General features: G+C 45.0%; 1 protein-coding gene across 2 annotated transcripts in view; it reads left to right on the top strand.

Annotated features, from left to right (window-relative positions):
• pdcd6ip (programmed cell death 6 interacting protein) overlaps nucleotides 1-14,924 on the top strand; it is a 29,083-nt gene extending 14,159 nt beyond the window's left edge. The window contains exons 4-18 of one of the 2 annotated variants that reach the window (XM_029658602.2): nucleotides 2,871-2,998; nucleotides 3,605-3,758; nucleotides 3,850-3,950; nucleotides 4,601-4,717; nucleotides 6,542-6,764; nucleotides 7,455-7,578; nucleotides 8,242-8,419; nucleotides 10,241-10,352; nucleotides 10,482-10,651; nucleotides 10,732-10,980; nucleotides 11,103-11,237; nucleotides 11,457-11,551; nucleotides 11,767-11,878; nucleotides 12,520-12,707; nucleotides 12,850-14,924. In XM_029658602.2, the coding sequence (XP_029514462.1) occupies nucleotides 2,871-2,998; nucleotides 3,605-3,758; nucleotides 3,850-3,950; nucleotides 4,601-4,717; nucleotides 6,542-6,764; nucleotides 7,455-7,578; nucleotides 8,242-8,419; nucleotides 10,241-10,352; nucleotides 10,482-10,651; nucleotides 10,732-10,980; nucleotides 11,103-11,237; nucleotides 11,457-11,551; nucleotides 11,767-11,878; nucleotides 12,520-12,707; nucleotides 12,850-13,075 (2,312 nt within the window). In that variant the 3' untranslated portion in view covers nucleotides 13,076-14,924. Of the gene's footprint in view, nucleotides 1-2,870; nucleotides 2,999-3,604; nucleotides 3,759-3,849; nucleotides 3,951-4,585; nucleotides 4,718-6,541; nucleotides 6,765-7,454; nucleotides 7,579-8,241; nucleotides 8,420-10,240; nucleotides 10,353-10,481; nucleotides 10,652-10,731; nucleotides 10,981-11,102; nucleotides 11,238-11,456; nucleotides 11,552-11,766; nucleotides 11,879-12,519; nucleotides 12,708-12,849 lie in introns of both variants that reach the window. The other variant, XM_029658601.2, reaches the window with a different exon arrangement.
• The last annotated feature ends 7,468 nt before the right edge of the window (nucleotides 14,925-22,392 follow it).

Here is a 22,392-nt window from a genome sequence, read left to right as displayed (position 1 = left end):
TTACATGGCACATATTGCACTTTTACGTTCTTCTCCAACACTTTGTTTTTGCATTATTTAAACCAAATTGAAAGTTTCATTATCTACTTGAGGCTAAATTGATTTCATTGATGTATTATATTAAGTTAAAATAAGTGTTAATTCAGTATTGTTGTAATTGTCATTATTACAAATAAAAATATATATATATATATATCCCCCAAAAATCAATCGGCCGATTAATCGGCACCGGCTTTTTTGGTCTTCCAATAATCGGTATCGGCAGTGAAAAATCATAATCGGTCGACCTCTAATCTGAAGGGTAGAGCTGCCGCTTTCAAGGAGTGCGATTCTAACCCGGACATTTATAAGAAAGCCCGCTATGCCCCACCACCAACCATCAAACAGGCAAAGCGTCAATACAGGACTAAGATTGAATTGTACTACACCGGCTCCGACGCTTGTCGGATGTGGCAATGCTTGCAAACTATTACGAACTACAAAGGGAACCACAGCCGCAAGCTGCCCAGTGACACAAGCCTTCCAGACGAGCTAAATGACTTCTATGCTTGCTTCAAGGCAAGCAACACTGAAGCATGCATTAGAGCACCAGCGGTTCCAGAAGACTGTGTGGTCACGCGTTCTATATCCGATGTGAGTAAGACCTTCAAACAGGTCAACATTCACAAGGCTGCAGTGCCAGACAGATTACCAGGATGTGTACTCCTAGCATGCGCTGACCAACTGGCAAGTGTCTTCACTGACATTTTGAACCTCTCCCTGTTCGAGTCTGTAATACCAACATGTTTCAAGCAGACTACCATAGTCCCTGTGCCCAAGAACACCCAGGTAACTTCCCTGAATGACTACCAACCCGTAGCACTCACGTCTGTAGCCAGGAAGTTCTTTGAAAGGCTGGTCACGGCTCACATCAACACCATTATCCCAGAAACCCTAGACCCACTCCAATTAGCATATGGCCCCAACAGATCCACAGATGACGCAATCTCTATTGCACGCCACACTGCCCTTTCCCACTTGGACAAAAGGAACACCTACGTGAGATTGCTATTCATTGACTACAGCTCAGTGTTCAACACCATAGTGCCCTCAAAGCTCATTACTAAGCTAAGAACCCTGGGACTAAACACCTCCCTCTGCAACTGGATCCTGGACTTCCTGACAGGCCGCTCCCAGGTAGTAAGGGTAGGTAACAACACATCTGCCACGCTGATCCTTAACACGGGGGCCCCTCAGGGGTGCGTGCTCAGTCCCCTCCTGTACTCCCTGTTCACCTATGACTGCATGGCCAAGCACGACTCCAACACCATCATTAAGTTTGCCGATGACACAACAATGGTAGGCCTGATCACCAACAACGATTACACAGCCTACAGGAAGAATGTCAGAGACCTGGGTGTCTGGTGCCAGCATAACAACCTCTCCCTCAATGTGATCAAGAAAAGGAGATGATCTACAGGAAAAGGAGCATGCCCATTCTCATCGACGGGACTGTAGTGGAGCAGGTTGAGAGCTTCATGTTCCTTGGTGTCCACATCACCAATTAACTATCATGGTCCAAACACACCAAGAGAGTCATGAAGAGGGAATGACGATGCCTGTTCTCCCTCAGGAGACTGAAAGGATTTGGCATGGGTCCTCAGATCCTCAAAGTTCTACAGCTGCACCATTGAGAGCATCCTGACTGGTTGCATCACCATCTGATATGGCAACTGTTCGGTCTCCATCCGCAAGGCACTACAGAGGGTAGGACGTACGGCCCAGTACATCACTGGGGCCAAGCTTCCTGCCATCCATGACATCTATACCAGGTGGTGTCAGAGGAAGGCCCTAAAAATGGTCAGATTCCAGCCACCCTAGTCATAAACTCTTCTCTCTACTACCGCATGTCAAGTGGTGCAGGAGTGCCAAGTCTACGTCCAAAAGGCTTCTTAACAGCTTCTAACCCTTAAAACTCCTGAACAGCTAATCAAATGGCTACCCGGACTATTTGCATTGACCCCATCCCCATTATTTACGCTGCTGCTACTCTCTTGTTTATTATCTATGCATAGTCACCTTACCCCTACCTGTACATATTATGGCGCTTTCATATATATATGTACATATTACCTCGACTAACCTTGACTCTGTACCAGTACCCATTTATATAGCCTCGCTATTGTTATTTTATTGTTGTTCTTTTAACAATTTTTTTATTTTACTTTTTATTTATATTTTACTTCAGTTTATTTTAGTAAATCATTTAACACTTTTTTAAAACGGATTGTTAAAGGCTTGTAAGAAAGCATTTCACTGTAAGGTCTATTCAGCGCATGTGACAAATGTGACAAAATTTGATTTGATCTTTTTAATATTAATTTCATACAGTAGATGCCTATAGGCCTATGCATGCAATGCCCTGATGCATTTAGTGATCAGATCTCTGACAGCTGAACCGTAAGGTGAACAATTGATATTTGAGGAAAGTTAAAACCAATAAAACAGATTATAAAGTTCTGCATATGCTAAACATCGAAACACAAGGGATAGTGTTTTTGTAATTTGTTAAAAGGCTGGTTTTAAGGACACGTAAGTGTGGCTCATTTGGCCAATATCCCTTGTTTATTGATTGTGCTGGCTGCATGGATGGATGCCCTAATGGGTTACTTTCCCAATGCAGATGGAAGACAGGTACAGTTCTCAAATGTCATCTTTCAGGTTACTTGTCCGGTGCCAAATGTTCCTAATGGAAACCCTGCAACCTAAATGATTACCGGTCTGTGGCATGTGTAGAGCTGGGCCGGCGTGTGCTATCTCCCAGCGAGAGGTAACCTCTGTAACCCTATTGTGAGGTATGTCAGCCTGATGAACAGGTGTGTGTGTTTTAGCCCTGGCCAGTCTGGGCTATGAGAAGACATGTGTGTTGTTCAATGGAGCAGCGTTGGCAAGTCAGATCGCTTCAGAACAAAACCTGGACAGCGATGAAGGACTGAAGGCCGCAGCCAAATACTACCAGGTACTACTATAGTAATGCTACAATACTACCAGGTTCTATAGTAACACTACTATTTATACCACATCTAATTACTACAGTACTACAAATACTACAGCCAAATACGACCAGGTACTACTATAGTAATGCTACAATACTACCAGCTTCTATAGTAACACTACTATTTATACCACATCTAATTACTACAGTACTACAGCCAAATACGACCAGGTACTACTATAGTAATGCTACAATACTACCAGCTTCTATAGTAACACTACTATTTATACCACATCTAATTACTACAGTACTACAGCCAAATATGACCAGGTACTACTATAGTAATGCTACAATACTACCAGGTTCTATAGTAACACTACTATTTATACCACATCAAATTACTACAGTACTACAAATACTACAGCCAAATACTACCAGAATCTATAGTAATACTGATATTACTACCAGGTATTACTACAGTACTGCTAATGATATTACAGCCAATGACTACCTTTTTTATAATAATACTTGAATTCTACGTAGTAATAATATAACCAATAACCCCCCCCCGTCTGTCTGTCTTTCCATCTCTCTCTGTCATACACTCTCTCCCTCCTCCACCCCCTCCAGTTGGCAAGTGGAGCATTTGGTCACATTAAGGACACAGTGCTGTCGGCTCTGAACAGAGAGCCTACAATGGACATTTCTCCTGAGACCGTAGGAACCCTCAGTCTCATCATGCTGGCTCAGGCACAGGAAGTCTTCTTTCTCAAGGCTACTTCAGGTACACATATGTCACACACACACACATGCTATACCCACACATTGCACGTGTGTGCATAAATCAAGTAACCATGGTATCGTTTGCCCTACAGATAAGATGAAGGACGCCATCATCGCTAAACTGGCCAATCAGGCGGCAGATTTCTACAGCGATGCCTTCAAGCAGTGTCAGTACAAAGAGAACCTGCCCAAGGTGTGTGTGTGTGTATGGGGATAACACTCAGGGTGTGGAACTTTCCCCATTTCTCTCATTTCACTATCTCTGTTCTGATTGGTTGTTTACCATACAGTCTCCATTCCGATTTGTTATTCATTACCTGGGCTGTTTTCTCATTGGTTGTGCTTGTTCACTACTTGGGCTCTATTCTCAGTGGCGCTTTCATCGTCTCACCCCCGTTCTTATTGGTCTCTCACTACCTAATAATGAGCTTCTGAAATGATGTGTGTTTGAAATCTGACTGACCTGTCTTACTACTAAAAGACACACACAGACACACACACACACGTTCTTGGGTGGGAATACATGGGCTGGACTTTGCAGACACACACACACTACTTTGTAATAAAGTTTGGGTGAATGTTGCAGAAAGATTAATCACATACTGTTCTGTTCTCTCTCCCGTTATCCTCCGCTCTCTGCATCCCTCGTGGTGGTGGTGTGTGTGCCTGTGTTCCTGATTTGGCTTCTGTGACGTGAAACTCGTTCGTGATTTGCTCTTGGCGGTGTTGTTCTTTGGTTTTCCCTTTGTTTGCATGTATGTGTTTTGGTTTGCCCCGTGTGCGTGCGTGCGTGTGCGCACTGCTCTGTGGTTGCTTCTCCCTGGTCAGTGTATTTATTTCCAGGAGGTGTTGCCGGTGCTGGCAGCTAAACACTGCATCATGCAGGCCAACGCTGAGCTACACCAGTCTATCCTCGCCAAGCAGAAGAAACACTTTGGGGAGGAGATCGCTCGCCTGCAGGTACACACAAACACACACACAGCACTCTAACCCAGTGGTGCTTCCAGTGTAGCCCACCTGAAAATGTAGTGATTTTCCTATTACCAAATACAGTGGCAAGAAAAAGCATGTGAAACCTTTGAAATTACCTGGATTTCTGCATAAATTTGACATCAAATTTGATCTGATCTTCATTTAAGTCACAACAATAGACAAACAGTGTGCTTAAACTAAAAACACACATTGTTGTATTTTGTCTATATTGAATACATAATTTAAAAATTCACCGTGTAGGTTGGAAAAGGTATGTGAACCCCTAGGCTAATGACTTCTCCAAAAGCTAATTGGAGTCAGGAGTCCACTAACCTGGAGTCGAATCAATGAAATGAGATTGGAGATTTTGGTTAGAGCTACCCTGCCCCGTTTTAAAAAAATAACCACGCACAAAATTTGAGTTTGCTATTCACAAGAAGCATTGCCTCATGTGAACCATGCCTCGAACAAAAGAGATGTCATAAGACCTAAGATTAAGAATGGTTGCCTTGCATAAAGCTGGAAAGGGTTACAAAAGTATCTCTAAAAGCCTTGATGTTCATCAGTCCACAGTAAGACCAATTGTCTATAAATGTAAAAAGTTCAGCACTGTTGCTTCTCTCACTAGGAATGGCCATCCTGCAAAGATGACTGCAAGAGCACAGCGCAGAATACTCAATGAAGTTAAGAAGAATCCTAGTGTGTCTGCTGAAGACTTGCAGAAATATATGGAACATGCCAACATCTCTAGACGAGTACGATACGTAAAACACTAAACAAGAATGGTGTTCATGGGACGACACCACGAAAGAAGCCACTGCTGTCCCAGAAAAACATTGCTGCATGTCTGAAGTTTGCAAAAGAGCACCTGGATGTTCCACAGCGCAACTGGCAAAATATTCTGTGGACAGATGAAACTATAGGAACACAACACATCAACATCAAAACTTCATCCCAACTGTAAAGTATGGTGGAGGGAGCATCGTGGTTTGGGCTGCTTTGCTGCCTCAGGGCCTGGACAGCTTGCTATCATCGACGGAAAAATTAATTCCCAAGTTTATCAAGACATTTTGCATGAGAATGTAAGGCTATCTGTCCGCCAATAGAAGCTCAACAGAAGTTGGGTGATGCAACAGGACAACAACCAGTAAGACAGAAGTAAATCTACAACAGAACGGCTTCAACAGAAGGAAATACACCTTCTGGAGTGGCCCAGTCAGAGTCCTGACCTAAACCGGATTTAAAATGCTGTGGCATGACCTCAAGTGAGCGGTTCACACCAGACATCCCAAGAATATTGCTGAACTGAAACAGTTTTGTAAAGATGAATGGTCCAACATTCCTCCCGTTTTGCAGGTCTGATCCACAACTACAGAAAATGTTTGGTTGAGTTTATTGCTGCCAAAGGAGAGTCAACCAGTTATTAAATCCAAGGGTTCACATGCTTTTTCCTACCTGCACTGTGAATGTTTACATGGTGTGTTCAATAAAGACATGAAAACATGTAATTGTTTGTGTGTTATTAGTGTAAGCAGACTGTGTTTGTCTATTGTTATGACTTAGGTGAAGATCAGATTCTATGACAAATTTATGCAGAAATCCAGGTAATTCTAAAGGTTTCACGTACTTTTTCTTCCCACTGTAAACACAACCAATCAACCAAAGTCCTCATACATTGTTTTCTATTCTCTCGTTCTCTCCATCCCTCAGCAAACTAACTAGTGAAGAGTCTAGCCCTGCTTTATGGTTGACAGTGTGAAGGATCCGACTATCATTCATTCCTCTATTCTCTCCTTCCCTCCATCCCTGCAGCATGCTTCAGAGCTGGTGAAGACGGTAGCGTCTCGCTATGATGAGTACGTCAGTGTGAAAGACCTTAGTGATAAGATCAGCCGTGCTCTGACCGCAGCTAAGAAGGACAACGACTTCATCTACCACGACCGCGTCCCTGAGGTCAAAGACCTGGAACACATCGGCAAGGCAGCGCTGGTCAAGGCTACCACCATCACACCTCCGCTCAGCGCCAAGTTCACTGGTGAGAGACCGAATACACACACAACCACTCGGCACCAAGTTCACTGGTGAGAGACCGAATACACACACAACCACTCGGCACCAAGTTCACTGGTGAGAGACCGAATACACACACAACCACTCGGCACCAAGTTCACTGGTGGGAGACCTGAATACACACACAACCACTCGGCACCAAGTTCACTGGTGAGAGACCGAATACACACACAACCACTCGGCACCAAGTTCACTGGTGAGAGACCGAATACACACACAACCACTCGGCACCAAGTTCACTGGTGAGAGACCGAATACACACACAACCACTCGGCACCAAGTTCACTGGTGAGAGACCGAATACACACACAACCACTCGGCACCAAGTTCACTGGTGAGAGACCGAATACACACACAACCACTCGGCACCAAGTTCACTGGTGAGAGACCGAATACACACACAACCACTCGGCACCAAGTTCACTGGTGAGAGACCGAATACACACACAACCACTCGGCACCAAGTTCACTGGTGAGAGACCGAATACACACACAACCACTCGGCAACAAGTTCACTGGTGAGAGACCGAATACACACACAACCACTCGGCAACAAGTTCACTGGTGCGGGGGGGGCACACTTTTGCTTTTTGTGTAGATGTCTAAAAGAGTTTGTTAACGTGTGGGTTAGTTTCTGACATGTGTGTCTGTATAGACTTGTTTGAGAAGATGGTGCCCATGGCTGTGCAGCAGAGTATGAGTGTGTACAGCCAGAGGAAGGCTGAGACCGTCAACAGACTGGTAGGAACCATGAGGGAAGCTACTAACCTCTGCAACGGGTATGGATGTTACTTTGATCATTTAACAATTGAATCGTAATTTTTTTCTACTCTATTGATTTCAATACATTACATTATCAACAGCACCCGGTTAAGTCATCATACACTGAGTTGACAAAACATTAAGAACGCCTTCCTAATATCCCCCCTTTTGCCCTCAGAACAGACTCAATTCGTCAGGGATGTTGGCCCATGTTGACTCCAATGCTTCCCACAGTTGTGTCAAGTTGGCTGGATGTCCTTTGGGTGGTGGACCATTCTTGATACACACAGGAAACTGTTGAGCGTGAAAAACCCAGCAGTATTGCAGTTCTTGACACAAACCGGTGCGTCTGGCACCTACTACCAAACCCTGTTCAAAGGCACTTAAATATTTTGTCTTGCCCATTCACCCTCTGAATGGCACAATCCATGTCTCAATTGTCTCAAGGCTTAAAAACCCTTCTTTAACATGTCTCCTCCCCTTCATCTACACTGATTGAAGTGGATTTAACATCAATAAGGGATCACAGCTTTCACCTGTTCAGTCTGTCATGGAAATAGCAGGTGTTCTTAATGTTTTGTACACTGTGTAGGTCATATTTATTGGTGGTGAATTTCGTTAATAACTAAACAGTGTGTTGGCATGTCTATATTGATCATGTATTGATCATTTAACAACAGTGTCCTGGCATCTCTGAACCTGCCTGCGGCTCTGGAGGACCTGTCTGGAGATTCTATCCCACAATCCATTATTGAAAAGGCCCATGCCATCGTCCAGCAGGGGGGGCTGCAGAGCATAGAGCAGCTGATCAGAGACCTACCGGAACTACTGACACGCAACAGAGAGATCCTGGATGAGGTGTGTGTATATACACACACACGTGTTCGTATTAGAGGTTGACCGATTATGATTTTTCAACCCCGATACCGATTATTGGAGGCCCAAAAAATGGCGATACCGATTAATCGGCAGATTTATTTTATTTATTTATTTTCGTTTGTTTTTGTAATAATGACAATTACAACAATACTGAATGAACACTTATTTTAACTTAATATAATACATCAATAAAAATCCATTTAGCCTCAAATAATTAATGAAACATGTTCCATTTGGTTTAAATAATGCAAAAACAAAGTGTTGGAGAAGTAAAAGTGCAATATGTGCCATGTAAAAAAAAGCTAACATTTGAGTTCCTTGCTCAGAACATGAGAACATATGAAAGTTTGTGGTTCCTTTTAACATGAAACTTCAATATTCCAAGGTAAGAAGTTTTAGGTTTTAGTTAATATAGTATTTATAGGACTATTTCTCTCCATACCATTTGTATTTCATATACCTTTGACTAATGGATGTTCTTATAGGCACTATAGTATTGCCAGTGTAACAGTATAGCGTCCGTCCCTCTCCTCGCCCCTACCTGGGTTCGAACCAGGAACGCATCGACAACAGCCACCCTCGAAGCAGCGTTATCCATCGCTCCACAAAAGCAGCGGCCCTTGCAGAGCAAGGGGAATAACTACTCCAAGTCTCAGAGCGAGTGACGTTTGAAACACTATTAGCGCACACCCAGCTAACTAGCTAGCCATTTCACATCGGTCACACCAGCCATTAGGTTGATAGGCTTGAAGTCATAAACAGAGCTGTGCTTGCGAAGAGCTGCTGGCAAAACGCATGAAAGTGCTGTTTGAATGAATGCTTACGAGCCTGCTGCTGCCTACCATCGCTCAGTCAGACTGCTCTATCAAATCATAGACTTAATTATAACATAACACAGAAATACGAGCCTTTGGTCATTAATATGGTCGAATCCGGAAATTATCATTTCGAAAACAAAACTTTTATTCTTTCAGTGAAATACAGAACCGTTTGGTATTTTATCTAACGGGTGGCATCCATCAGTCTAAATATTCTTGTTACATTGCACAACCTTCAATGTTATGTCATAATTACGTAAAATTCTGGCAAATTAGTTTGCAATGAGCCGGGCTGCCCAAACTGTTGCATATACCCTGACTCTGCGTGCAATGAACGCAAGAGAAATGACACAATTTCACCTGGTTAATATTGCCTGCTATCCTGGATTTCTTTTAGTTAAATATGCAGGTTTAAAAAATATATACTTCTGTGTATTGATTTTAAGAAAGGCATTGATGTTTATGGTTAGGTACAGTTGTCCAACAATTGTGATTTTTTCGCAAATGCACTTTTGTTAAATCATCCCCCAGCGTTGCATCGATTATATGCAACGCAGGACACGCTAGATAAACTAGATATCATCTACCATATGTAGTTAACTAGTGATTATGATTGATTGATTGTTTTTTATAATATACGTTTAATGCTAGCTAGCAACTTGCCTTGGCTTCTACTGCATTCGCGTAACAGGCAGGCTCCTCGTGGAGTGCAATGAGAGGCAGGTTGTTAGAGCGTTGGACTAGTTAACTGTAAGGTTGCAAGATTTGATCCACCGAGCTGACAAGGTAAAAATCTGTTGTTCTGCCCTTGAACAAGTCAGTTAACCCACCGTTCCTAGGCCGTCGTTGAAAATAAGAATAATTGGACAAATTGATTTCCGATTGTTATGAAAACTTCAAATCGGCCCTAATTAATCGGCCAGTCCGATTAATCGGTCGACCTCTAGTTCGTATACCCATGATGTGTAATGTGTGTTTGTAGTCTCTGAAGATGCTGGATGATGAGGAGTCGACAGACAGCGAGCTGAGATCCAAGTTCAGCCAACGCTGGAACAGAACTCCCTCTGGAGACCTCTACAAACCACTCAGAGCGGGTACACACTCACACACCTATTCATGCCTACACACACATCTAAAAACAAACATACTGATATGTGTGGTGTTGTGTACTACCTTGGAATCAAATGATAATTATTTCTGCTTCTCTACCTCCGGCGGTCCAGAGGGGGGTAACTTCCGTAGCGTGTTGGACAAGGCAGTGCAGGCTGACCAGGTGGTCAGGGAGCGTTACAATACACACTGTGAGATGATCGCTCTCTTCTGTAAACCTGAGGCTGAACTCACCGCTGCCATACCTTCAGCCAACCCTGCTAAGACATTGCAGGGCAGCGAGGTGAGGGATTTTGTGTCTGTGTGTGTGTGTGTGTGTGTGTGTGTGTGTGTGTTCTAACTATGTATTCTCTCTCCCTCTAGGTTGTGAGTGTGTTGCGTTCCCAGCTGTCCCAGCTAGAGGTGGTGAAGAGAGAGAGGGAGGTGCTGGAGACGGAAATTAAGGGCGTGACCTTTGACATGTCCTCCAGCTTCCTGACGGCTCTGGCTCAGGACGGGGCCATCAATGAGGAGGCACTGTCAATGAGCCAGCTTGACCAATCATACGGCAGCTACAGCCAGAGGGTTCAAGCCAGCCTCCGCTCTCAGGAAGAGCTGTTGGGCAACGTGCAGGTAGGATACAGAGACACACTCGCCTAAACACCCCTATACGCAATTTCCACAAATACTTTTTCAGATGTCGAGAAATGTTACTTTATCGATTCTCTCTCCACCTGTTGATTGTCTCCCCCCAGGCATCTCACCAGGTGTTCTCCAGTCTGAAGCAGTCCAACTCGGAGGCTAATGATCGTGAGGAGGTGTTGAAGAAGCTGGCCTCGGCCCACGACAGCTACGTTGAGATCACCAGCAACCTCAGAGAGGGCACCAAGGTAACCGTCGCCTAGGGAACGTCAGGGAGGGTTGTTTCTAGGGAATGGGTGGGTTGTCCAGGGAAAATGAGGACTGTTTCTAAGACGGTGTCACCCAACAATACACATTTTTGTTCTAACCCCCTGAAAAACACAACAGGTTGAACTTGACAAGGGCTTGATTATTGGATGACTTTGGTTGTCTCTCAATCTGACCAATCACCTTCTCGCTCTCTGTAGTTCTACAATGACCTCACCGAGATCCTGCTGAAGTTCCAGAACAAGTGCAGTGACATCGTCTTCGCCCGCAAGACAGAACGGGATGAACTGCTGAAGTATGTGGTGGTGATGTCGTCTCAATAACGATGCTTCAGTTGTTATGAATATTTGTAATAATCACTGTATTGTGTTATTAGTGAAATATCATTGATTCTGTTTTTATGTGATTGGTGATTTATGTGAACTAGAAGTGACCATGACGAGCAACTGATGTTGGGGTTGCCTTGGTGACCAATGACTGACATTTCTGTTGTTGTGGTTACCCACCCAGGGATTTGCAGCAGAGCATCGCCAGGGAGCCCAGTGCCCCGTCCTTCTCTGTCCCCGCCTACCAGACTAACCCCACCGCCACTGGACCAACCCCCGCACCAAGGACTGTCTTCGTAAGTAGCCAATCACAGCTGGGTGGCTCCTCCCTCCAGCCCAATCAGAGGGCAGCTCTGTGCCAATGAGGATTCAATTAAACTTGCCCGGTTCACTGGGTGGGCGAAATTTGCATCGGGTGAAAGTGATTGCATTCATTTGTAACCGAGGTGTCTCCCGGGTGTGAGTTGTGTGCCCCTTTCAAAGCCGATGGCGAAGTTGGCTCAACAGAGTGATGTATGTGAGGCATGTGGCGTATTGACTTACGATTTGAATTTTCACATGCTAAAGTGTTTGCTCTTGATAAAATAAACATATGTGCTTTATCTTACCAAGGAAAACTAGTTTGAAAATTGAAACATATATTGTATGATTCTGAACGATGCACCATGCTGCCTTGTTGACAATGACTGTTTGATTTGAGCAGTTTTACCTGGTCTTGACGGGCCATAGACCGTTTCAACCTGACGAACTCCCTCAATCACGACAGAGACATGACCGTAATGTTGTCTCTTATTGTGACGTTGTAAAAATATCCCGTTTCAAGCAATCAGTGAAATGTTTGTTAACCACTTTACATCAGCAGTTGTCACAAGGTTTACTATTGATCTGTTTTGACTGATTTTTAGTGACCTCTGATCTTTCCCTCTTCCGTTTCCAGCAACCTCAGCAGCCCCAGGCGAAGGCCCAGCCTCCCGAGCGGCCCCCTCCCCCTGCCTTCACCCCCCAGGCCGCCTCCGCACCAGGCAACCCTCCCAGTAACCAGCCTCAACCAGTAAACCCCCCACCTATGGCCCCTCCCTCACAGGCCCAGGGACCGCCTTACCCCACATACCAGGGATACCCCGGGTGAGTCGATCAAATCAATCATTATCCTTATTGTCCCAGTTGGCTGTGTGCGTTGCACAACTGTAGCCCGTCTGTTGTTCATCTCACTATCCCTGTCTTCTCATTTTCATACACACTAACCTCTCTTTCTCTGTATCCTCAGGTATGCCTACCAGATGCCTATGGGTTATAACCCGTATGCTGCGTACGGCCAGTACAACATGCCCCCCACTATGCAGCCTAACATGCAGCCCTACGTCCCCTATCAGCAGGCCCCAGCACCCGGACAGGGGGGCTACCCTGTGGTCCCCCCCACACAGCAGCACCCCTACACCTACCAACAGCAGCCCCAGCAACCACCACAACAGCCATACTACCCACAACAATAACTACTCTCTCACTCCTCTCCTCCATCCCTCTCCTCTGCTATCGCTACTCCGACCGACAGCAGAAACTATGCTACTAAGCCCAGCAATAACTCCTCAATCTCTCTCTCTCTCTCCCTTCTTCCTCTGCCTTACTTACGTTGCACTTCTAGCACTCCACCTTTGCTCTCTCCCTCCCTCCCTCTACCTTCTCTCCCTCCCTCTACCTTCTCTCCCTCCCTCTACCTTCTCTCCCTCCTCTACCCTTTCTCCTCTACCCTTTCTCCCTCTCTCCCTCCTTCCCTCCCTCCCTCCCCTCCCTTCTCTTCCTCCCTCCCTCCCTCCCTCCCCTCCCTTCTCTTCCTCCCTCCCTCCCTCCCTCTCTGCTCTACCCTCTCTCCCTCTCTGCTCTACCCTCTCTACCCTCTCCCTCTCTGCTCTACCCTCTCCCTCTCTGCTCTACCCTCTCCCTCTCTGCTCTACCCTCTCCCTCTCTGCTCTACCCTCTCTCCCCTCTCTCCCTCTCTGCTCTACCCTCTCCCTCTCTCCTCTACCCTCTCTCCCTCCCTCCTCTACCCTCTCTCCCTCCCTCCTCTACCCTCTCTCCCTTTCTCCCCCTCTCTCTCCCTCCCTCCCTCCTCTTCCCCCTCTCTCTCCCTCCCTCATCTACCCTCTCGCGCTTCTTCCATCCCTCCCTCTACACTTACTCCCTCTACATACTCATCTACGAACCAGCTCCTCTTTTTTTTTTCTTTTTTTTTCATATTATTTTTCAAATTATTGCTTTAATTGTTTAAGTCCTAACTTTTCTTCCTGCTATACCTGACTTCCTGGTATGGGCCTAGGTCAAAAATATACAGGTTAGGATAAGAGGATTCCATAAGTCTTTGCATAAATGCAGAAGAATTCTAAACAATGGGACTAGCAATGCGGAGCCAAAATGACTGGAAGTGAATTTTAGCATTACAGAACGTTTGCCATCAAGTGGAAAATTAACACTATTGTAGTGAATTTCAGCTAACTAGTCAGCAAACACATAGCATAACTGTTTTACTGTCATTCTATTCATTTAAATGTGTTTCTAGTTATCTGCAGACCCTTTATTTTTCCGACCGATTGTCACATTTTCAATGCTAATCCTGTAGAATCAGCAGTGGCGCTGGTCCAATATACTTTATTTATTTTCGAATGCTGCCGCATGGAATTATTGATTATTGCGTTGTCCTAATCTGTATATATTCGGCCTAGATATAGAACACTAGAGGAGCTGCATGTCATTCTTGGATGAGGAGGGCGTGGCATGATTCCTTATTTGGGAGCAAGTGGGAGGGGTCACATTCAATGTCACTGAATGAAGAACCTGAGGACCCAGGGTTGTATTCAGTAGGGAGAAAACGTTTAGAAACGGAATGAAATGGGGGTTTACAGCTTGAACTTTTGCAATAAGAGAAGCAATTCTTCCTTGTCTGTTTTCAAACCGTTTTGCTACTGAATACGACCCAGCTACGATCACTCAGCTTAACGCCTGGCGCTTCTATAACAACTATATCATATTTTTGTAATGTATAATACTTATGTAATAATCCAATTAAAATGGCTGTCGGTTTTTCTAATTTAGATAAGGACTGTTGGAGATGCTCTCTCGCTGTCTCTGTTCTGTCTCCCTCTCAATTATCACTCCTCCTCTCCATCACTCCTCTCCTCTCTCTCTCTGTGGGGATGTGTCTTTCTGTTTTACAATCAGAGTAAAGCTGTAAATGGCTGTAGATGTTTTTCTGGGATAAAGGTTATTATATATAAAGACTATGGTTAACCCAACGACACAGTGTTTCTCTTTAGTTCTAATGTGATTAAAACACCTCTACATACCAGACACCTGTGTGTGTGTGTCTGGGTATTTTACTTTCTGCTGAACATATTCTTGGTCTTCAGCACCATAGACATATACCATTTATACATCCTTGCCCAGTCTGCTAAAAGCTACTGATACAATATTCTACATTATGTTGCTGTAGTTAAAGGTAGTAGCTAACAGAGGGCAGGTATTTTTATTTAACTTGGCAAGTCAGGTATGAACAAATTCTTATTTACAATGAGGGCCTACCAATATTTAAAAATAAATACAATATATATATATATATAGGAGACAACACTACATAAAGAGACCTAAGAAAACAACATAGCAAGGTAGCAACACATGACAACACAGGATGGTAGCAACACAACATAACATGGCGGCAACACAAAACATGGTACAAACATTATTGGGCACAGACAAGAGACAATACGTCACGCAGAGCATCCACAACTGACAATAAGAGTGTCCATAATTGAGTCTTTGAATGAAGAGATTGAGATAAACCTGTCCAGTTTGAGTGTTTGTTGCAACTCATTCCAGTTGCTAGCTGCAGCGAACTGAAAAGAGGAGCGACCCAGGGATGTGTGTTCTTTGGGGACCTTTAACAGAATGTGACTGGCAGAACAGGTATATGTGGAGGGTGAGGGCTCCAGTAGGTATCTCAGATAGGGGGGAGTGAGGCCTAAGAGGGTTTTATAAATAAGCATCAACAAGTGGGTCTTGCTACGGGTATACAGAGATGACCAGTTTAGAGAGGAGTATAGAGTGCAGTGATGTGTCCTATAAGGAGCATTGGTGGAAAATCTGATGGCCGAATGATAAAGAACATCTAGCCGCTCGAGAGCATCCTTAGCTAGCGTGGGTAGGATGGTCATCTGAATCAGGGTTAGTTTGGCAGCTGGGATGAAAGAGGAGCGATTACAATAGAGGAAACCAAGTCTAGATTTAACTTCAGCCAACAGCTTTGATGTGTGCTGAGAGAAGGACAGTGCACCGTCTAGCCATACTCCCAAGTACTTGTATGAGGTGACTACCTCAAGCTCGAAACCCTCAGAGGTCGTAATCACAACTGTGGGGAGAGGGGCATTCGTCTTACCAAACCACATGATCTTTTAGGCCAGTTGAGAACAAGTTCTCATTTACAACTGCGACCTGGCCAAGATAAAGCAAAGCAGTGTGACATAAACAACAAAACAGAGTTACACATAAACAAACGTACAATCAATAACACAATAGAAAAATCTATGTACAGTGTGCGCAAATGTAGAAGAGTAGTAAAGGCAATAAATAGGCCAGGGAGGTGAAATAATTATAATTTAGCATTAACACATATGTGCAGATGATGTGCAAGTAGAGCGAGAGGATAAGTAACAATATGGGGATGAGGTAGTTGAGTGTGCTATTTACAGATAGGCCGTGTACAGGTACAGTGATCGGTAAGCTGCTTTGACAGCTGATGCTTAAAGTTAGAGGGAGATAGAATCCAGCTTCAGTGATTTTTGCAATTCGTTCCAGTCATTGGCAGCAGAGAACTGTAAGGAAAGGCGGCCAAAGGAAGTTTTGGCTTTGGGGGTGACCAGTGAAATATACCTGCTGGAGCGTGTGCTACGGGTGGGTGTTGCTATGGCGACCAGGGAGCTGAGATAAGGCGGGGCTTTACCTAGCATAGACTTATAGATGACCTGGAGCCAGTGGGTTTGGCGACGAATATGTAGTGAGGGCCAACCAACGAGAGCATACAGGTCGCAGTGGTGGGTAGTATATGGGGCTTTGTGACAAAACAGATGGCACTGTGATAGACTGCATCCAGTTTGCTGAGTAGAGTGTTGGAGGCTATTTTGTAAATGACATCGCCGAAGTCAAGGATCGGTAGGATAGTCAGTTTTATCAGGGTATGTTTGGCAGCATGAGTGAAGGAGGCTTTGTTGCGAAATAGGATGCCGATTCTAGGTTTAATTTTGGATTGGAGATGCTTAATGTGAGTTTGGAAGGAGAGTTTACGGTCTAACTAGACACCTAAGTATTTGTAGTTGTCCACATTTTCTAAGTCAGAACCTTCCAGAGTAGTGATGCTAGTCGGGTGGGAGGGTGCGGGCAGCAATCGGTTGAAGAGCATGCACTTAGTTTTACTTGTATTTGAAAGCAGTTGGAGGCCTCGGAATGAGTGTTGTATGGCATTGAAGCTCATTTGGAGGTTTGTTAGCACAGTGTCCAAAGAAAAGCCAGATGTATACAGAATGGTGTCGTCTTGGTAGAGGTGGATCAGAGAATCACCAGCAGCAAGAGCGATATCATTGATATATACAGAGAAAAGAGTCGGCCCGAGAATTTAACCCTATGGCACCCCATAGAGACTGCCAGAGGTCCGGACAACAAGCCCTCCGATTTGACACATTGAACTCTGAGAAGTAGTTGGTTAACCAGGCGAGGCAGTCATTTGAGAAGCCAAGGCTATTGAGTCTGCCGATAAGAATGTGGTGATTGACAGAGTCGAAAGCCTTGGCCAGGTTGATGAAGACGGCTGCACAGTACTGTCTTTTATCAATGGCGGTTATGATATCGTTTAGGACCTTGAGCGTGGCTGAGGTGCACCCATGACCAGCTCGAAAACCAGATTGCATAGTGGAGAAGGTACGGTGGGATTCTAAATGGTCGGTGATCTGTTTGTTAACTTGGCTTTCGAATATTTTAGAAAGGCAGGGCAGGATGGATATAGGTCTATAACAGTTTGGGTCTAGAGTGTCTCCCCCTTTGAAGAGGGGGATGACCGCGGCAGCTTTCCAATCTTTGGGCATCTTAGACGATACGAAAGAGAGGTTGAATAGGCTAGAAATAGGGGTTACAACAATTTAGTCTGAAAGTTTTAGAAAGAGAGGGTCCAGATTGTCTAGCATAGCTGATTTGTAGGGATCCAGATTTTGCAGCTCTTTCAGAACATCAGCTGTCTGGATTTGGGTGAAGGAGAAGTGGGGGGGCTTAGGCAAGTTGCTGCAGGAGGTGCTGAGATGTTGGCCGGGGTAGGGGTAGCCAGGTGGAAAGCATGGCCAGCCGTAGAAAATTGCTTATTGAAATGAGGCATGCTTATTTAAGATGGTGAGGAAAGCACTTTTAAAGAGCAACCAGGCATCCTCTACTGATGGGATGAGGTCAATATCCTTCCAGGATACCCGGGCCAGGTTGATTAGAAAGGCCTGCTTGCTGAAGTGTTTAGGGAGCATTTGACAGTGATGAGGGGTGGTTGTTTGACCATGGACCCATTACGCAGGCAGACAATGAGGCAATGATCGCTGAGATCCTGGTTGAAGACAACAGAGGTGTATTTAGAGGGCAAGTTGGTCAGGATGATATCTAAGAGGGTGCCCATGGTTACGGATTTAGAGTTGAACCTGGTAGGTTCCTTGATCATTTGTGTGAGATTGAGGGCATCTAGCTTAGATTGTAGGACGGCCGGGGTGTTAAGCATGTCCCAGTTTAGGTCACCTAACAGTACGAACTCTAAAGATAGATGGGGGAAATCAATTCATATATGGTGTCCAGGGCACAGCTGGGGGCTGAGGGGGGTCTATAGCAAGCGGCAACGGTGAGAGACTTGTTTCTGGAAAGGTAGATTTTTAAAAGTAGAAGCTTGAATTGTTTGGGCACAGACTTGGATAGTATGACAGAGCGCTGCAGGCTATCTCTGCAGTAGATTGCAACTCCGCCCCTCTTGTCGGAAAATGTTATAGATAGGGATGGACATTTCAGGATTTTTGGTGGCCTTCCTAAGCCAGGATTCAGACACAGCTAGGACATCCGGGTTGGCGGAGTGTGCTAAAGCAGTGAATAAAACAAACTTAGGGAGGAGGTTTCTGATGTTGACATGCATGAAACCAAGGCTTTTACAGTTACAGAAGTCAACAAATAAGAGCGCCTGGGGATGGGAGTGGAGCTATGGGTTGCAGGCCCTACGTTAACCTCTACATCACCAGAGGAACAGAGGAGGAGTAGGATAAGGGTACGTCTAGAGGCTATAAGAACTGGTCATCTAGTGCGTTCGGAACAGAGAGGTAAAGGAGCAGATGTCTGGGCGCGGAAGAATAGATTCAAGGCATAATGTACAGACAAGGGTATGGTAGGATTTGAATACAGTTGAGGTAAACCTAGGCATTGAGTGACGATGAGGTTTTGTCTCTAGAGGCACCATTTAAGCCAGGTGAGGTCCCTGCATGTGTGGGGGGTGGAACAAAAGGGCTAACTAAGGCATATTGAGCAGAGCTGGAGGCTCTATAGTGAAATAAGACAATAATCACTAACCAAAACAACAATAGACAAGGCATATTGACATTAGGGAGAGGCATGTGTAGCCGAGTGATCATAGGGTCCAGTGAGTAGCTAGGCGAGCTGGAGACACGGCGATTCAGACAGCTAGCAGGCCGGGGCTAGTAGGCTAACAGATTATCCTTCGGGGGACGTCGCAACGTAAGAGCCTGTTGAAAACCCTTGGATGGTTACGTCGGCAAACCAGTCGTGATGGATCGGAAGGGCTCCATTGGGTGAGGCGGGTTGCAGGAGAGTATGTTCAGTCTGTAGATGGAAATTGAGTTAAAAAAATATATATATATAAAAAATATATACGAAGAAAAAGATATACATGGGACGGGACAAGTCAAACAGACGTCCTACTGCTACGCCATCTTGGATTGATATGATTAGATTGACTGATATACCTTTGTTCTGGAGGTGTTCAGAACAAGGTTAAGTAACATTGAAAAAAATCCGAAACTTTCTGTCCAAAAATGATGCAGAAAAATTAATCCACGCTTTTGTCACTTCTAGGTTAGACTACTGCAATGCTCTACTTTCCGGCTACCCAAATAAAGCAAAAAATAAACTTCAGTTAGTGCTAAACACTGCTGCTAGAATCTCGACTAGAACCAAAAATGTGTTTCATATTACTCCAGTGCTAGCCTCCCTACACTGGCTTCCTGTTAAGGCAAGGGCTGATTTCAAGGTTTTACTGCTAACCTACAAAGCGTTACATGGGCTTACGCAGGCCTCCTTATTGTCCCTAGAATTTCTAAGCAAACAGCTTTCTCCTATAGAGCTCCATTTTTATGGAATGGTCTGCCTACCCATGTGAGAGATGAGGTTTCAACCTTTAAGTCTTTATTATTATTATTATTTTTTAATTTTACCTTTATTTAACCAGGCAAGTCAGTTAAGAACAAATTCTTATTTTCAATGACGGCCTAGGAACAGTGGGTTAACTGCCTGTTCAGGGGCAGAACGACAGATTTGTACCTTGTCAGCTCGGGGATTCGAACTTGCAACCTTTCGGTTACTAGTCCAACGCTCTAACCACTAGGCTACCCTGCCGCCCCTTATTGAAGACTCATCTCTTCAGTAGGTCCTATGATTGAGTGTAGTCTGGCCCAGGAGTGTGAAGGTGAACTGAAAGGCACTGGAGCAACCAACTGCCCTTGCTGTCTCTGCCTGGCCGGTTCCCCTCTCTCCACTGGGATTCTCTGCCTCAACCCTTATTACAGGGACTGAGTCACTGTCACTGCTTTCTTCCTGGGAAGGAGAGGCGGACCAAAACGCAGTGTGGTTATAGTTCATGGTTCTTTAATAAGAGCCACTAAACATGAACACAACTACAAAACAAAAACCGTGAAAAACGAAAACAGTCCCGTGTGGCAGAAACACTGACACATGAAACAATCACCCACAAAATACCCAAAGAATATAGCTGCCTAAATATGGCTCCCAATCAGAGACAATGATAAACACCTGCTTCTGATTGAGAACCAATCCAGGCAACCATAGACTTACCTAGACACCTAAAAGAACACAACCCCATAAATCTACAAAAAACCCTAGATAAGCCAAAAGACATAAATCACCCATGTCACACCCTGGCCTAACCAAAATAATAAAGAAAACAAAGATAACTAAGGCCAGGGCGTGACAGTCACTGGCTTACTGGTGCTATTCCATGCCATCCCTAGGAGGGGTGTGTCACTTTTTTTTAAATTAAAAAATAAATAAATTATATAGCCCTTCTTACATCAGCTGATATCGCAAAGTGCTGTACAGAAACCCAGCCTAAAACCCCAAACAGCAAGCAATGCAGGTGTAGAAGCACGGTGGCTAGGAAAAACTCCCTAGAAAGGCCAAAACCTAGGAAGAAACCTGGAGAGGAACCAGGCTATGAGGGGTGGCGAGTCCTCTTCTGGCTGTGCCGAGTGGAGATTATAACAGAACATGGCCAAGATGTTCAAATGTTTATAAATGACCAGCATGGTCAAATAATAATAACCAAAGTAGTTGTCGAGGGTGCAGAAAGTCAGCACCTCAGGAGTAAATGTCAGTTGGCTTTTCATAGCCGATCATTAAGAGTATCTCTACCGCTCCTGCTGTCTCTAGAGAGTTGAAAACAGCAGGTAGCAGACAGGTAGCACGTCCGGTGAACAGGCCATAGCCGCAGGCAGAAACAGTTGAAACTGGAGCAGCAGCACGGCCAGGTGGACTGGGGACAGCAAGGAGTCATCATGCCAGATAGTCCTGAGGCATGGTCCTAGGGCTCAGGTCCTCCGAGAGAGAGAAATAGAGAAAGAGAGAATGCATACTTAAATTCACACAGGACACCGGATAAGACAGGAGAAGTACTCCAGATATAGAGGTAGAGATACTCTGAATGATCAGCTATGAAAAGCCAACTGACATTTACTCCTGAGGTGTTGACCTGTTGCACCCTCAACAACCACTGTGATTATTATTATTTGACCCTATGAACAGTTGTTCTAGTATAATCTCCACCCTTCATAGCCCCTCTCTAGGTTTCTTCCTAGGTCCTGGCCTTTTTAGGGAGTTTTTCCTAGCCACCATGCATCTCAACCTGCATTGCTTGCTGTTTGGTGTTTTTTTTTTACCCCTTTGTTCGTGGTATCCAATTATTAGTAGTTACTGTCTTGTCTCATCGCTACAACTCCCGTACGGGCTCGGGAGAGACACGAAGGTCGAGAGCCATGCGTCCTCCGAAACACAACCCAACCAAGCCGCACTGCTTCTTAACACAGCACGCATCCAACCCGGAAGCCAGCCGCACCAATGTGTCGGAGGAAACACCGTGCATCTGGCAACCTTGGTTAGCGCGCACTGCGCCCGTTCCGCCACAGGAGTCGCTGGTGCGCGATGAGACAAGGATATCCCTACCGGCCAAACCCTCCCTAACCCTGACGACGCTAGGCCAATTGTGCGTCGCCCCACGGACCTCCCGGTCGCGGCCGGTTACGACAAAGCCTGGGCGGGAACCCAGAGTCTCTGGTGGCACAGCTGGTGTACAGCGCCCTTAACCACTGCTCCACCCGGGAGGCCCAAAAGACCGTTATTTTATTTGTGACCGTTAATTCTGTTCCACTAATCACACTCCTGAACTCTGGGCATCTCCAAGTAAATTATTATGCAAATGATGTTCCACTGAGTGTGTGTGACAGATGGGTGT

Source organism: Oncorhynchus nerka, linkage group LG4 (genome assembly GCF_034236695.1).
Source record: "Oncorhynchus nerka isolate Pitt River linkage group LG4, Oner_Uvic_2.0, whole genome shotgun sequence".
Classification (NCBI taxonomy): Eukaryota; Metazoa; Chordata; class Actinopteri; order Salmoniformes; family Salmonidae; genus Oncorhynchus; species Oncorhynchus nerka.
Note: the sequence above shows the minus strand (reverse complement) of the source record. Positions and strands in the feature narration are given on the sequence as shown.